We start from the raw sequence: 17,108 nt of genomic DNA on the forward strand, positions 1-17,108 counted from the left end.
CAGCAGCGCCCTATCCCCACTATACAGAGTGTTGATGATGCACTGCTTCCCCCTCCTGAGACGCCGGATGCTGGACCAGAATTTCTTCGAAGTCGTCCGGAGGTTGTTCTCAATGGCCTCACCGAACTCCTCCCACGCTCTCAGCGACCACCGAAGCTGCATTCCACTTGGCCAGCCACAGGCCAAAAATGCCAGACAGAACTCCTTCTTTAGCTTGACAGCATCCCTCACCGCTAGTGTCCACCAACAGGTTTGGGGGTTGCCGCCACGAGAGGCACCAACCACCTTACGCCCACAGCTCCAGTCAGCCGGCTCAGCAATGGAGGCGTGAAACATGGTCCACTCGGACTCAATGTCCCCCACCTCCCCTGGAACGTGAGCAAAGTTCTCTCGGAGGTGGAAGTTGAAACTCCTTCTGACAGGGGATTATGCCAGACGTTCCCAGCAGACCCTCACAATATGTTGGGGGTGTCCTGGTGCCAAGTGCACATTTGGACACCCTCATGCTTGAACATGGTGTTCATTATGGACAATCCATGATGGGTTCTGACCGGGGGGGGGGGTTCCTCCCAATCACACCCTTCCAGATCTCACTGTCATTGCCCACCTGAGCATTTAAGTCCCCCAGCAGAACAATGGAGTCCCCAGTGGGAGCGCTCTCCAGCACGCCCTCCAAGGACTCCAAAAAGGGTGAGTCCTCTGAACTGCTGTTTGCTCCTTCGGCTCAAACAACAGTCAAGACCCGTCCCCCCACCCGAAGGCGGATTGAGGCTACCCTCTCGTCGGGGGGCAATAAGTATACCCACACCTGCTCGGCGCCACTCACTATGGGCAACTCCAGAGTGGAAGTCCAACCCCTCTCGAGAGGACTGGTACCAGAGCCCAAGCTGTGAGTGGAGGCGAACCCAACTATGTCTAGTCGGAACTTCTCAACCTCACACACTAGCTTGGGCTCCTTCCCTGCCAGGAGACAAAGAAGATACTCTTAATCCATGAATTTCCTTTCTGTCTTATGTGCAGCTATAAGTCAGTTGTTACCAAGTTTTATTGGGACCTGTCAAGGTATAGCGGCTCTTCTTCCGTGCTCTAATGATGCAGACAGTATACACTTAAAGTAATTGGCCCAGTCTGCCTTTAGTGTTACACAGTCTGTGTATACAAGATCAAAGTAGAAGTCAAACCCAGTGGAGTCACTCTTGTATATCATTTTTACCATTACCAGTGTGTACTTCATTTGTTTGGCAGGTTCAGCATTTTCTCTCTTGTTTAAAAAATGGCCTGCTTGCCTGATGAAGAACGTCTGCGTCCATTAGAGAAACAATATGCTCTTATATAGCTATTACAGCAGCCTCAAAGAATACTCCAGCTCAATATGAGCTATAGTAACTTTGGTTTTAATCATCGACATCCCCAGGCTTCACACACCCACGATGCAATCTCAGAAGCGGCCCAGCTGATGAAAGAGGCTGTGGACGACATCATGGTGACTTTGAATGAGGCGGCCAGCGAAGGGGGCATGGTCGGGGGCATGGTGGAGTCCATAGCCGAGGCCATGGGCAGGGTGAGGAGTTCCCACGCTTGTTCCCAACCTCATTTGTCCCAATGGTTTCACAGCAGGCATGTTTGAAATGTCTCCTTATCTCTGACTCTCATTATTCCTATGGATAAACCATTTAATATCCTCAGGCAAATGATGATAAAGCATGAGCAGTCACTCACGCCTGCTGGGATACGTGACTGTGTTGACTTGGAGGTTAATAATTGACACTATACACACTCACCGCACACTTCTTTAGCAACATCTGCACAATTTAATGAGCAAACAATTTAATTTTGGGGAAAAAACTGTACCTCATCAAACTAAAAGCACTTTCTGGTTGGTTGGTTGGTTGGTTGATTGGTTGGTTGGTTGGTTGGTTGGTTCGCTTAATTTGGTATATGACAGTGGGCAAAATATGAGAAACACCTTCCGTATGATGCAGTGAGTTAAAAAAACTAAACATTATAATCACAGTTTTTGACAGATCTTGCTTTGGGTCTCATTATATAGTCCAGGTCTACCTAAGGAAGTGGGAAGGAGTGTGTCTACTTGGCTCTTAAATTATTTCAGTTCGTGAGCAAATCAAGAACTGTATTTAGGGTACATTCTGACCTGCCAAATTTGGTCTACTTTAAACGAACCACAGTTCGTTTCCTCCTGGGTCTTTTGTGTAGGTGTGCGCGCCAAACAACTGCTCCAAAACTTACTTTTTGAGGTGGTCATGGTCCGCTTCAAAACTGACTCGGTGCGGTTCGTTTGTTGTTTGAATATAAACCAGCCTCGATCAAACCCAACAAGTCAATAACCCACAGCTTATAAAGATAGTGAATGTTGTACGTCATACCTGATCCGCCGTCTTTTGCTTAGCAACGCAACTCCTTGCATGTTGTGGCAGCACGCATTTGTAGACAGCGTTCCAAAATTAGAAATAGAACGTTGCAACACTTTCATTGAATGAGCTGCTCTTCCTACCCTGGTATAGGATGCTCCAAATTATTTTCTAATAACAGCGCAAACTTGCAGAACAAAGCTGCCGTGGTCATCTCTGGGTCTTTGGTTTGTCCCGCCCTCGTCATTTTTGTCCAATGGGAGCAACGATCGTCACGCATGTGGCTTTGTTTACAAATTATAGTTTGCGTGCAAAATGTACAATGTGAATTATATTATTATTATACTGACATTATGCCGATATCTACAGCTTGTAGAGCAGAGCTGGTGTAAAACCTAATAGAATAGAGAATGAAAGAATGTGGTATGTCTAAATGAAAATAATGACATTCTTGATCTTCATAGCTGGATGAAGGAACACCTCCTGAACCTGAGGGTTCCTTTGTGGACTACCAGACCACGATGGTGAAGTTCTCCAAGGCCATTGCCATCACAGCACAGGAGATGGTGAGTGCCTTTTCCGTTCTGATGATTGTTAAGCGTCAGAGATGCTCATTAGCTGAAGAGGCTCCCTCCCTCTCGCTCTGACTAGATGACCAAGTCAGTGACCTGCCCCGAAGAGCTCGGCGGCCTTGCCTCTCAGGCGACGGTGGACTATGGGCAGCTTGCACACCAAGGGCGCCTCGCTGCAGCCACAGCAGAGCATGAAGAGGTCAGACGGCATGCAGTGTCTCTCCAAAAAAAGGAGAGTGCCTTCTGAAATATCACTTTGGAATAGCAGCTTTTTGGACCCAAAAGGCTTTCAGATATTTTTGCTCACACACTGGTTAAGGCAGATATTTGCTCTGTGATATGACTCTCCATCTTTGAGATCAAAGTAAAAGCATCTGTCACTCTAAGCACCCACACAGTCATTTCTTAAAAGTTTCCTCTGTTGTCTGCAGGAAAGCTATGTGTGGAAACATCACCCTAATAAGCTCACAGCTCTTATCAGTAACTTGTACATAACAGGCTGCTGCAAACCCTACTGGTTACCATAGCGACACATTGCCTCGACAAGTCTAAAAGCCTACAGTGATGCTTATGAAAGAGCACCCACCCACCCATGTATCTCAGTCTAGAAATTAAATGGTACTGCCAGCTTTCTTTAAAGAGTGTTTTACATCATCTTCCATGCTGGGTAAAAGAAAAGTGTATTATTTAGTTATTTGCTTCAAGGATAGTCCTTTGAGATGCATCATCTCATTTTCGAGGGGGTTCTTACAACACAATTATAATCACCAGTAATACAGAATCGTAATTAAAGGTCAATCCAGAATACAATACAAAAACATTTCAACACAGAGGCACACTAAACACACACACACACACAATGATTGTATGGGAACCAATGACTGGCTATGCTTTCAGGTTGGTTTCCAGATCAAGACACGTGTGCAAGAGCTGGGTCATGGCTGTATTTACCTGGTCCAGAAAGCTGGAGCCTTGCAGCTCAGCCCCACAGACAGCTTCTCCAAAAGAGAGCTCATCGAGTGTGCACGTGCAGTCACTGAAAAGGTACCACACTGGTCAAGTATCTTTTTTCTTTTTTCTCTCAGTGGCACTGTTTTACTGTTTGATTTGCATAGAGGTCGTTTAAATATTTTGTGCCGCTCATGTAGCTCCAGTGCCGTGAAAAAGTATTCTTCTTCTCAAATTCATAGATTTTTGCATCGTTTCCTCACTTGAATGTTTAAGATCTTCAAACAAATGTATTGTAACTATCAGACAATGATAACCCAAGGAAACATAAAATGCAGTTTTTAAATGGTGATCTTGTTTATTGAGGAAAAAACTATTCAGCTCTATGTGAGCCCTGTGTGAAAAAGTAATGCCCCACCCCCACCTTGTTGAATCATGAATTAACTGTGGCTAATCACATTTTTTGCTTCATTTTCACTGAACACACCAAAGCCTCATTACCTCCAGGCCTGCTCAATTAAGACATCACTTAGATAGAAGCTGTTTGACAAAATGAAGTTGGCCGAAAGATCTCGAAAAGCTGCAACAAAATGCAACGATTCAAAGAAATTTAAGAACAGATGAGAAATAATGCAAATGACATCTATCAGTCCAAAAAGAAAGCCATTTCTAAAGCTTTTATGATTGTACCGAACTTTGGTGAGAGCCATTATCCACAAATGGAGAAAACATGGAACAGTGGTGAACCTTCCCAGGTGTGGTTGTCCAACAAATATTAACCCAAGAGCACAGCAACGACTCATCCAGGAGGATCACAAAGGAACCCAGCACAACATCTGAAAAACTGCTGGCCTCCCTTGCCCCAGTTAAGGTCAGTGTTCATGACGACACCATAAGGAAGGGAATTGGCAAAATTGGCATCCAAGGCAAAAACCACTGCTGACTAAACATAAGGCTCGTCTTACTTTTGCAAAAAAACAACAAAAAAAACATCTGAATGATACCCAAGACTTTTGGGGAAATATTCGATGGACTAAGGAGACAGAAATGTAACTTTTTGGAAGGTATGTGTTATATCTGGTGTAAATGTAATGCAGAATGTCAGAAAAAGAGCATCAATCTAACTTTCAAACACGGTGGTAGTGTGATGGTCTGGGGCTGCTTTTCTCCTGGATGACTTGCTGTAATTGATGGAACCATTAATTTGCTCTTTACCAAAAAATCCTGAAGTACAATGTTCAGCCATCAGTTTGTGACCTCAAGCTGAAGCACAATTGGGTTCTGCAGCAGCACAACGATCCAAAATACCACCAAGTCAACTTCTGAATGGCTTAAAACACGAAAACACACGAAAACGCACACGAAAAAAAAGGAAGGGTTTGGAGTGGCCTAGTCAAAGCCTGGGCTTGAATCCAATTGAAATGCTGTGGCATGAAGGCCGTTCATGCATGAAAACCTTCCGATGTTGATGAATTAAAACAATTCAGGAAGAAAGAGTGGGCCAAAGTATCTCCACAGAGATGTGAAAGGCTCTTTGCCAGTTATAGAAAACACTTGATTGCAGTTGGTGTTGCTGAGGATGCCCCAGCCAGTTATAAGGTTTAGGGGGGCATTACTTTTGCACACAGGGCTAGGTATCTTTGATTTATTTATTTTTTCCTTAATAAATAAAATCAACATTTAAAAACTGCATTTTATGTTTACTTGGGTTATCTTTGTCTGATATTTATATTTGTTTGATGATCTTAAAACTATACAAAAATTTGAGAAGGGGGTCAATACTTTTGCACAGCTCTGCATATAGGGTAAGTGTGATGCACGGCAGTTGCACACCACTGCAAATTTAAATAATAAAGATATCATTCAGTGACTACCTCTCAGCCAAGGTCAACGAAAACAAAAATTATTATTTTGATTCTGATCTACAGTACCTCCTTAATTGGATCCTTTATTTTTTTGTGTGGTTTTCTGGATCTGCCGAGAAAAGTAAAATGTTCCCTCTCGGCTGATGTTACGCTTCTCTGATTTTAATGAAACCTTAATCTGGTAGTTAATGCATACGGTTTACTTTGTTATTGCTGTAATATGTGACGCTTCATGTAAAACCGGCTGCTCTTTATATCATCTGATGAAGAAGTAATAACGTTAGTCTTAAATTTGTAAAAGGTTAGTCGAATATAAATGTCATATGTAATTTTGGGTGACGAAAAAAAAGGACTTTACCGCACCGGTAATGCAGGTCATGAAAGTAAAGCTATCCTGCACCACTGCGCACTGAATAGTAATTCTAATGTGTCCCTGCTATGACCCTGGCAGCAAGGAGCATTGCTAGTCACACATTAGTAATTCTATTCCACTAGAAGACTGTGATTTAATTCAACGCTCTTACCCAACTTGACAAATTTGAGTTCTCACACTTGCTGATATGAATCTTGTGCCTCGTTCAAGAGGTCCTCTCGGGGCTCTCGGTTTGCTTATGAGAGATATGCTGGCAGAGCTATGTTACTTGCGGGGTATGGCTCATCAATTTGTTTTGATTGTAGTGCACTCGGATTTAATGCATGTTTAACCTTGCCTCCATTCCTCACTCCCATCTTCTGCCATTTATCCAGCTAGAACACTTATCTTAAGCATTTACGAAATTGTTCAAACCGTTAAAAGCTCAATCAATCATAATATCACTTTCATATTAAGTGTCGACCATATACTAATTTACTGATATGTCCGTCACGTTCGGTACACTGCCCTGTAATGCTCTTCAATAAAAGACCTGTGTGAAAAAAAAATATTTTTAAAGAAAAAATAGTACATTTGAGCGTTGATTGACACTGTAAAGAGGTATCAAATCAATCAATCAATTCAATTCAATGGTTTGGTACCACTTTATAATAAGTATAATTAAAAAGGGAGTACCTCATCACTGATATTTCTTGTGTTCCCTTTTGCTGGTTATGAAATTCTTAAACCACATTTTAACCACAAAATAAGAGCTTTAACAGAATAAATAACCTTTTGGTTGAACTTATTTAAAGCGATGCTTGTGTCACAGATAGACTGATGGATTGACAGATAAATGGCCGGGACAGCTTTTCTTCTACCACAGACTTTGCATCAGACTGTGGAAGTGTAATGTGTGTCTAATGAAGTGTCTTATGATTGTTATGTAGTTATGCAACGCTTTTCGTGTTGCAGGTGTCACTGGTGCTGTCGGCGCTGCAGGCGGGCAACAAAGGCACTCAGGCATGTATCACAGCAGCAAGTGCTGTTTCTGGCATCATCGCTGACCTGGACACGACCATCATGTTCGCCTCGGCGGGAACACTAAACCCTGAGAATGAGGAGTCCTTTGCTGACCACAGGTGTCTGTGACCTTATCACGTATTAATCATGCAAATAAGGACATTCAGTATAAGTACAGTGGAAGAGTGGTTAGCACTGCTACAAGGAGCAAGAAGTCTTGCAAAATCACCTTTTGCATTATTAAATATTTTCTCTCTGGGCTGTGTAGCTAAGTTAGGTTAGGTTCTCTGATTCAAGGGTGAGTAGCAAACTCACTACTGTAGCTACTGTCACCCTAAATCAAGTTGGATATGCTCCAGCTTCCCGATGACCCTTAACACCATAGTGCTGTGCAAAATGGTTTTATTTTGTTATGTGGACTCAAACAAAGAGATTGTATCTGCTGGGGGGGGTTCTCAACAAATGCCAGTTTTCTATTTTCTCTGAGTGACTCACCCAGGAGAAGCACAGGACTGGAAGGAAACAGACAACTGAAGATGCTGACCAAAAATCGCACCTGAATTTCAAAGAGCTTGTTCCTGAATGTAATGAGAGTGCTGACGGTGACAGTATTCCTCATCTCCCAGGGAAAGCATTTTGAAGACAGCCAAGGCGCTGGTGGAGGACACCAAGCTACTAGTTGCTGGAGCCGCATCCAGCCAGGAGAAGTTGGCCCAGGCTGCCCAGTCCTCAGCCAAGACCATCACACAGCTCACAGAGGTGGTCAAACTGGGAGCGACAAGCATGGGCTCCGAGGACCCCGAGACACAGGTGACCTGTAAAGCATGTAAATTCTGCTTATTTGATATTATTGCAAAATGATGTAGTCGCAGAGCCATATTACTATACTTTGTGTTCTTCTCTCAAATATGATGATTTAGGCAAGGACACAGACAACTGGCAAACTGGTTTAAAAAATTCACTCAGATTCATCTCGAGACAGATGAACAAGTCAAGGGCAGGCAGGGAGGTAATAGGCAAGGAAAAAGACAACTGCAAATCTGGTTTGAAAAACCGTTATACTCAGACTCAACCTGAGACAGATGAACAAGGGGAAGCAAAGGTGAGACACAAGAGGGGGACACAAGGGCAGCTAATAGGTAGACAGTATTGAGGAAACCCAATTAAAAGAACTAAAACACAAAGCCAAAGTTGGGAGACAAGGGCAGGCACGTGACTCATAGACAACTGACTTGTTAGAAGAACTTAATACATTCTGACTAATTTAAAAAATGAGACACAGGTTGGCACCAAAAGCAACAATGAAACAATCCTGGTTGAATGAACTCAATACATTGACTCATCAAGAAGATGAGACAGAGGTAAAGAGCTGATTGACAGGAAAACACACTAGTGGAAAACCTGATTAAAAGAACTAAATACAATCAGACTAATCAAGGAGAAGGGCAAGGCAAGAGTCTGCCAAGAGTCCAAAACAGGCCTTTGACATACAACTTCATCTCGCCCACTCAGTATATCATGACTTGATGGGAGTGAAAAATGCTACACGAGGAAATCCTCTCCCCAGGCTAGTGTGATGAGTCTCTGCTCGCACCGTTGTGTTTTATTGATTCCAGCTTCATCTCCTCAGGTGGTTCTGATAAACGCAGTGCGCGACGTGGCCAAGGCTCTGGCCGAACTCATCAGCGCCACTAAGTGTGCCGCAGGCAAGCCTGCCGATGACCCGTCCATGTATCAGCTCAAAGGCGCCGCTAAGGTAAAAGGAGCAGGCCAGTCGAACAAATGGCTGCCATATCTGTTGGTGATATTTATCCATTTCAACACTGGTACAGGTGGGTTGCAGTGGGTTTTGAAGTACACACCAGAACTCTCTCAGTTTACATCAGTGCATTGAACAACCCGGGCAAGAAACGAGAGAAAGACAGTATTTGTCTTTCTCACAGCTGTCATACACACAAACTTCCTCATGTAACTTTAACTGATGCATATGGTTTCTAGTGCTTTTCATCTAATTAGAATGAGGCCCACCCAGGGTCTCGGTCCCATCGACAGATTGGGGCTGTTCTTCCAACATATGGTGCCTCCCTTTACCCCAAACATGGGACCCTCTGAAAGTCCTGCTGTGCATTTGCTCACATTACCAACCTGTAAGGCTCCTGTTGCGGAAGGTGACAGGGGCCTGTTCAAAATCTATCAACTCGAGAAAAATAAAAAAATTTCCAAATTGGCTGTCATTAAAAAAAGGCGATCATGAATGCTCACTGAATTATGTTCTGTTTTCGGTTTCATTATAAGCTGTGCAATTATAATAAAATAAGCACATTCAGAAAAAAAATGCACCAATTATTTTGTGAGCATATGTTCTGTATTTAAGGAGAAAGAGCACCACCTCCTGGTTTGATAATAACCCTCATCCCCTTGACTCCCCTTATTTGACAGGTCATGGTCACCAACGTGACGTCTCTTCTTAAAACGGTGAAGGCAGTGGAAGATGAAGCCACTCGCGGGACGAGGGCACTGGAGGCCACCATTGAGTTCATCAAGCAAGAGCTGACAGTAAGACTTCCTGACAGTCCGGATCTAGTCTTTTTTGGTGATGAAACGTAGCCTCGCAGTGAATCGGCCTTAAAGTGGGTCAGCGATATTTGTCTATTATTCAGAATCCCAACAACTGCTCTCTTTATCCAGCTCAATTCCTCACAGCCATTGTGTGTTTTACAAATCTTATCATCCACTGTGTATGTATATATTTTATTTCTGCAGCTTTACATGAGAGCATGTCTGTTCCTCACTATCATGTGTATGACTCATCTCCATCAGGTATTCCTGTCGAAGGAAGTCCCGGACAAGTCCACCACACCTGAGGAGTTCATCCGCGTGACAAAGGGCATCACCATGGCGACGGCCAAGGCCGTGGCAGCGGGCAACTCTGCTCAGCAAGAGGACGTGATCGCCACGGCCAACCTGAGCCGCAAAGCTATCTCTGATATGCTGACAGCCTGCAAGGTTCGAGGCCAAATGAGAACTTACACACGCACAGACCAGTGCAGGCCCAGTTTGCCACTTTACACTCTAAGCCACTCATGTCACCTGCAGAATACGATGTATGACTACAAACATCAGACAAATGTGATTTACTACAGATTTAATTACAACCCCAATTCCAATGAAGTTGGGACGTTGTGTTAAACATAAATGATTTGCGAATCATGTTGGACCTATATTTAATTGAATACACTACAAAGACAAGATATTTAATGTCCAAACTGATAAACTTAATTGTTTTTAGCAAATAATCATTAACTTAGAATTTTATGGCTGCAACACGTTCCAAATAAGATGGGACAGTGTCATGTTTACTACTGTTACATCAGCTTTTCTTTTAACAATACTCAATAAACGTTTGGGAACTGAGGACACTAATTGTTGAAGCTTTGTAGGTGGAATTCTTTCCCATTCTTGCTTGATGTACAGCTTTAGCTGTTCAACAGTCCGGGGAATCCGTTGTCGTATTTTACGCTTCATAATGGGCCACACATTTTCAATGGGAGACAGGTCTGGACTTCAGGCAGGGCAGTCTAGTACCTGCAGTCTATCACTACAAAGCCACGCTGTTGTAACACGGGCAGAATGTGGTTTGGCATTGTCTTGCTGATATAAGCAGGGGCGTCCATGAAAAAGACGTTGCTTGGATGGCAGCGTATGTTTCTCCAAAACCTGTATGTACCTGTCAGCATTAATGGTGCCTTCACAGATGTGTACGTTACCCATGCCATTGGCACTAACACAGCCCCATACCATCACAGATGCTGGCTTTTGAACTTTGCGTCCATAACAGTCGGAATGGTTCTTTTCCTCTTTGGCCCGGAGGACACGACGGCCACAATTTCCAAAAACAATTTGAAATGTGGACTCGTCGGACCACAGAACACTTTTCGACTTTGCATCAGTCCATCTTAGATGAGCTCGGCCCAAGCGAAGCTGGCGGCGTTTCTGGGTGTTGTTGATAAATGGTTTTTGCTTTGCATAGTACAGTTTCAAGTTGCACTTAAGGATGTTGCGCCGAACTGTATTTACTGACATTGGTTTTCTGAAGTGTTCCTGAGCCCATGTGGTGATATCCTTTCCACATTGATGTCGGTTTTTTGTTGATTCAGTGCCACCCGAGGGATCGAAGTTCACGGGGCATTCAATGTTGCTTTTCGGCCTTGCCGCTTACATGCAGTGATTTCTCCAGATTCTCTGAACCTTTTGATGATATTATGGACCATAGATGATGAAATCCCTAAATTCCTTGCAATTGTACGTTGAGGAACATTGTCCTTAAACTGTTCGACTATTTTCTCACACACTTGTTCACAAAGAGGTGAACCTCGCCCCATCTTTCCTTGTGAACGACTGAGCAATTCAGGGAAGCTCCTTTTATACCCAATCGTGGCACCCACCTGTTTCCAATTAGCCTGTTCACTTGTGGAATGTTCCAAACAGGTGTTTGATGAGCATTCCTCAACTTTCTCAGTCTTTTTTGTCACCTGTCCCAGCTTTTTTGGAACATGTTACAGCCATAAAATTCTAAGTTCATTATTATTTGCTAAAAACAATAACGTTTATCAGTTTGAACATTCAATATCTTGTCTTTGTAGTGTATTCAATTAAGTGTAGGTTGAAAATGATTTGCTAATCATTGTATTCTGTTTTTATTTATGTTTAACACAATTATGTTTAACAATGTTTAACACACTTCATTGGAATTGGGGTTGTAATATACTGTATACAGTAAATGTATTTCATTATCTTCTGATGTTTTTTTTTATGGATTGCAATGATATGCCGAAAAGTACTGCAAATATTAGTGCTTATTTCAAAAAAATTGTCTTCATTCCCTCCTTGATATTTTGAGCTGCGTGACATCCCACTGGGAGGCATTTATTTTGGTCTCCTTTAAATGTTTCCCAGAATCCTTTGTTTTCTCTCTCGATTCAGAAAGCGGCACACCATACAGAAGTGAGTGAGGACTTAAAAAGCAAGGCCCTGCAGTACGGCTCGGAATGCACTACGGGATATGTCAACCTTTTGGAACAAGTCCTACAGGTTGGAATGAGACTGTCAGATTTGTTGTATTTGAAGTTTGTATGTACATGCTGCTTTAGATTATAAGTGGCTCTGTGTTGCATTCAGCAGCACACGTTCAACAGATCATACACACCAGATTAATATACTGAAATCTTCAGCTTGGATTTTTTTTTTAATTCTTTAATCATCTCTACTTGCATCATCTACCATTTCCAGCACAGCATTGGTCATAGCTTGAGTTTAATGTTTTATTGTAACGGTGCTTTTTAAAATGAATTTATTTGGGGGGGGCATCTATTAATGTCAAAAACTGCCCTCTACAGGACACAATTACTACTGATTCTTCTTGAGTGTTCCTAATTCTTTGTGCACTCCGGATTTCCTACTCAATTATCATCCATCCATACATTCTCTGGGTGAGAGGAGGCGTAGACCCTGGACTGGTCGCTAGTCCATCGCAGGGCACATACTGGTATACACAAACATTCACACTGACATTCGCACCTATGCTCCCATTTTATTGGAATATTGGGGGAAGCCGAAGTGTCTGGACAAAACCCACACAAGCACACTGAGAACATGCAAACTCCACACAGGAAGGCTGGACCTGAGATTCGAATGTTTGTTTTTTTCACCCATATGTACTGCTGTGTGTGTGTTCAGGTGCTGCAGAAGCCCACGTTGGAGCAGAAGCATCAACTGGGCATCCATTCGAAGCACGTGGCGGCAAGTGTGACGGAGCTCATCCAGACAGCCGAGTCCATGAAGGGTGGGCCTGACCGCCGCATACATATGCTCGCAAACTCCCATACCTACACAACACAATTAGCTTTGTGGTGTTTAATATTCCAGGTGTTGACTCACTTTCCTCTGTAAAAGTTGAACCTTGTATGTTGACAGTGAGACATTATCAACACCGTGGGGAAAATCTGCCAAAGATTCCCATTATGAACTCAATTTCATAAACAGGATTGCAGAGATGCAAGCGATTAACTAGAAAGAGTGCTAATCCTTTGTGCATGAATAATATCACTGTTTGTCACAGCGCATCAGCGATGCACTACAATCTGTCTGAGTCAGGTCACTACAATCACATTAGAATATTGAAATTGGTTGCTGTGCAAAATTGCTCCAAATTAAGCTCAACTGCAGTTATGACACAAATATGTTGGCGTGAAGCTGCACTGCTGCGTCTGACAGCAGTAATTGATTGTGTTTGAATGAGAATTACATTTCAGAGTGTAGAGCAAGACCCGCTGGGGCTATCTACTTCATCTCTCTAACCTTCCATGTGCTTTCTCTTTCCTTCACCCCTCTTCTTCCCTTGCTGCCTCAGATGGAGGTAAGTGGGCTATGGTGTGTTTTCTTCCCTGGATCAACTTTCATAGAGTCTGAAAGGGGTAGAGGAGTATATATGGCTGGAAAGATGGGGGGTGCAGGGCAAGATTTCCCCCGAGCTCAACGTAATCTAGGAAAACACGGTCCCATCTGCCCTACCAAGCTGTTCCCAAAGTGCTGTGTTTTATAGACCTCTGTAAAAAGGCCCATCAAAAGTGAATTGCTTCCTTTCGTGTCTCGTATTTAACTTTGAGGCATTGCAAGCACGCAAACCTGAGCATCACTTGGAGTGTGTTGTGAAATAAAAGGTGAGTCAGCGCTCGAAGAAAACCGTGCTGGTGCCTTTCAGGATCAGAGTGTGTGGACCCCGAGGACCCGACTGTCATCGCAGAGAGCGAGCTCCTCGGAGCGGCGGCGTCCATTGAAGCTGCGGCCAAGAAACTAGAGCAGCTGAAGCCCCGAGCCAAGCCCAAGGTAGATGTGCCCTTCTCGGCCCTTTCCACCCACACAAACTCACAGGCGTACACACAAAGCTTTTTCTTCTCTTTGTTTTTTTTTTGCGATTAGTCAGCAAGCAGCCACATTGCCCCACCGTAGGAAAAGGTGACATTGTCTTCTCTTTCAATGCTGCTATCTCTGCTGATGAATGTTTCTTTGTTCTGATTCACACAGCTGGTCCTCTGTAAACGTTGTTCAACATTTTTTATTTTGAGCTCCGTTGCCAAGTGACGTAATTACCCTGCGGGGTTCTCAAGCTTAAATTGAACTGGGTTTAAATGGGTGCGATGGACTGTCGTGACCCTTTTTCCTAAAGAGAGGCCCTCCCTCTTCATAAATGTATTTCTTTTGTTTTATTGCAGTGTTTCTCATTTAAAAACTAAGCTGAGTATTCCCCCCTTCAATGCTGTGGTATTGCCTACTTAACTGTATTGAGAAAGGAGATGGGAGATGATTAAATCCTGTTGTTTGTGTGTGACGTGCAATGACATGATTGTGTGTTTTGTTTTTAGTATAGTTTAATCCCTCTTGCATCTCCATTTTGTGCTTTCCTACTTCCCATTTACTTCTTCTAGTGCACTCAGTAATTGTCAGATCAACGTCCTGTCTGTGTCATATGAAGGAACGCATATTTAGGTCAGCCCACTTTTAATAAAAACCGTAATGCTCTGTCTCATACTCTAATTCCATGAGGGCATTTATTATCTGGCTTCTGTTTTTGTTTTTTTCATACAAAAGGAGATTAGTGAGTAAAAGGCTTTTTCCCTCTTGTAGATGTCAGTGTCTCCCTCTAGTGATCTCATTGGATGCATGCAAAGACCATTTAAGGGGGAAATAGTTCGAGATGTTTCTTAATTGAATCCCTAACGACTGAATGTCCTCTATTTTCAGAATCAAGATAATGTTTCACTTAATTTGAGTCCTCCTCATTGATGTTTCAGTTAGTTCTAACCGAATTATTTTGTCTCGAGGCAGAACTAGTAAAGTGGCAACTCCTGTGTAATTTCAAGAGGAAACGACTCCATAAAATAGCGCCCTGATTTCGTCCCAGTGTCGCCTCCATCCAACCGTTTTAATCCTCTTTACTCCCTCTCCTCTCCTCTCCGCGCCACATCTGTTCTCACCCTTAGCAGGGCAGGGGGGTGGTTGGGCGCAGTTTGGTTCTCTCACCCCGGCATGCATGTCTCCTTGCCTCCCGACCCCTCTCAGAGCCTTTGTAGACCTGGAAGACTTCTCTGCAGGGCTCTGTCTGATATGTTTGATATATTAGGTTGTTATTCAGTCCAACTATATATCAAACATATTCCTACAGTGTCCCGCCATGTCTCCTGCCACCTGTGCCTTTTGTGTTTCTGGAGAGTCTAGGTACACAATCATGTGACCTTTCCTTGACGGTCCCTGAACTGATCATGTTTAGTTCAGGTCCTGTGCGGTCATTCAAAGACAAAGACACTAAGGTTACAAATTTTGATTGTTTGGGGAGAATTTTAAGAAATTGTATGCAAAATTCTGGATATTGTTTGTATGGTTAATGAGTTATATCCATCCATCCATTTTCTGAGCCGCTTCTCCTCACTAGGGTCGCGGGCGTGCTGGAGCCTATCCCAGCTGTCATCGGGCAGGAGGCGGGGTACACCCTGAACTGGTTGCCAGCCAATCGCAGGGCACATAGAAACAAACAACCATTCACACTCACAGTCACACCTACGGGCAATTTAGAGTCTCCAATTGATGCATGTTTTTGGGATGTGGGAGGAAACCGGAGTGCCCGGAGAAAACCCACGCAGGCACGGGGAGAACATGCAAACTCCATACAGGCCGGACCGGGGATTGAACCCGGGTCCTCAGAACTGTGAGGCTGACGCTCTAACCAGTCGTCCACCGTGCCGCCAATGAGTTATATATGTATATTTTTTATTATTTTAGTTCGAACATATTTTATATATCATCCTGCTTTTGGTTACAAATGTGTTTGGTGTGTAGATACACTATTTAATTACGGTTACTTTATTAAGCTTCACCCAAGTATTTGTATGCATAGTTCCCACACACAATAAGTTCAACTGTTTGAGGAATAAATCAAACTCGCAATAACCAACAGAGGCGAACACATTTTAAGACGGCAAACTGTGGACGATAGGGACCGAGCACGGCTGCGAATAGTGAAAATCCACGAAAAAATGTAAATTCCTTATAATATAATTGCCATGAAAAAATATGAAAGAAATGCAAATAAGCAGGGAATCGGGTAAAAGAAAAATGTTTAAATAAGCGATTGTTTCTGCAAATAACGGGATAGATTCCAAAAAAGGGTTTACAAATAGGTGTATTCTCGAATGCTGAACTGCCAATATGCAGGGGTCCACTGTACTGTGAAACAAAAAACAAAAGAAAATGATAGAACTTACAGTAAATGACATACATATCCATAATTGCGCATTACAATAACCCATAATTGAACCAGTTAATGTTTCCCATTACTATACTCTTGTCACTGCTAATGAACGTGGGGATCTAATTGAAGTCCATGTAGCTGTAATAAGGCCTCATATAATGTTCATACTGAGAATGTCATGTAATATTTGTCTGAATTTCGCTCCCCTTTGACTTCCAGCAGGCAGACGAGACGCTGGATTTCGAGGAGCAGATTCTCGAAGCAGCGAAGTCCATCGCTGCAGCGACCAGCGCTCTTGTCAAGTCTGCATCAGCAGCTCAAAGAGAGCTGGTGGCACAGGGCAAGGTCAGTCCAACGTCGCTCAATAGGCTTCAAAGTCGCCGATGTTGATTTCGCGAGGGAGCGTCTGTATTGAGGCCATCTAGAGGAAAAGCCTTTCATCGCAATACGTCGCTGGCATACATGGAAGAAAAAAAGATACATTATTTGTTGTAAATAAATATAAATTTTGGGGCCAATTATGTGCAATTGGATAATTTCACAGTGGTTGGGAATCCCTAATTTACCCAATGTCAATCTCAGGTTGGATCCAATCTAGCCAATGCGGTGGATGATGGCCAGTGGTCGCAGGGACTCATATCCGCGGTGAGTATTGATGTCTTACCCTCTATCAGA

The 17,108-nt window shown here is 43.2% G+C and overlaps 1 protein-coding gene across 6 annotated transcripts in view; it reads left to right on the forward strand.

Annotated features, from left to right (window-relative positions):
• Positions 1–17,108, forward strand: part of tln2b (talin 2b) — a 110,394-nt gene that overhangs the window by 85,586 nt on the left and 7,700 nt on the right. For 4 of the 6 annotated variants that reach the window (XM_061678107.1, XM_061678108.1, XM_061678105.1 and 1 more), the window contains 14 exons: positions 1,415–1,561; positions 2,834–2,935; positions 3,021–3,140; positions 3,839–3,985; positions 7,082–7,248; positions 7,756–7,939; positions 8,760–8,885; positions 9,569–9,685; positions 9,950–10,135; positions 12,113–12,220; positions 12,866–12,971; positions 13,890–14,014; positions 16,653–16,778; positions 17,016–17,078. In XM_061678107.1, coding sequence (XP_061534091.1) covers positions 1,415–1,561; positions 2,834–2,935; positions 3,021–3,140; positions 3,839–3,985; positions 7,082–7,248; positions 7,756–7,939; positions 8,760–8,885; positions 9,569–9,685; positions 9,950–10,135; positions 12,113–12,220; positions 12,866–12,971; positions 13,890–14,014; positions 16,653–16,778; positions 17,016–17,078 — 1,824 coding nt within the window. The other 2 variants (XM_061678110.1, XM_061678111.1) reach the window with 2 other exon arrangements.

Source organism: Phycodurus eques, chromosome 5 (assembly GCF_024500275.1).
Source record: "Phycodurus eques isolate BA_2022a chromosome 5, UOR_Pequ_1.1, whole genome shotgun sequence".
NCBI classification, from domain to species: Eukaryota; Metazoa; Chordata; class Actinopteri; order Syngnathiformes; family Syngnathidae; genus Phycodurus; species Phycodurus eques.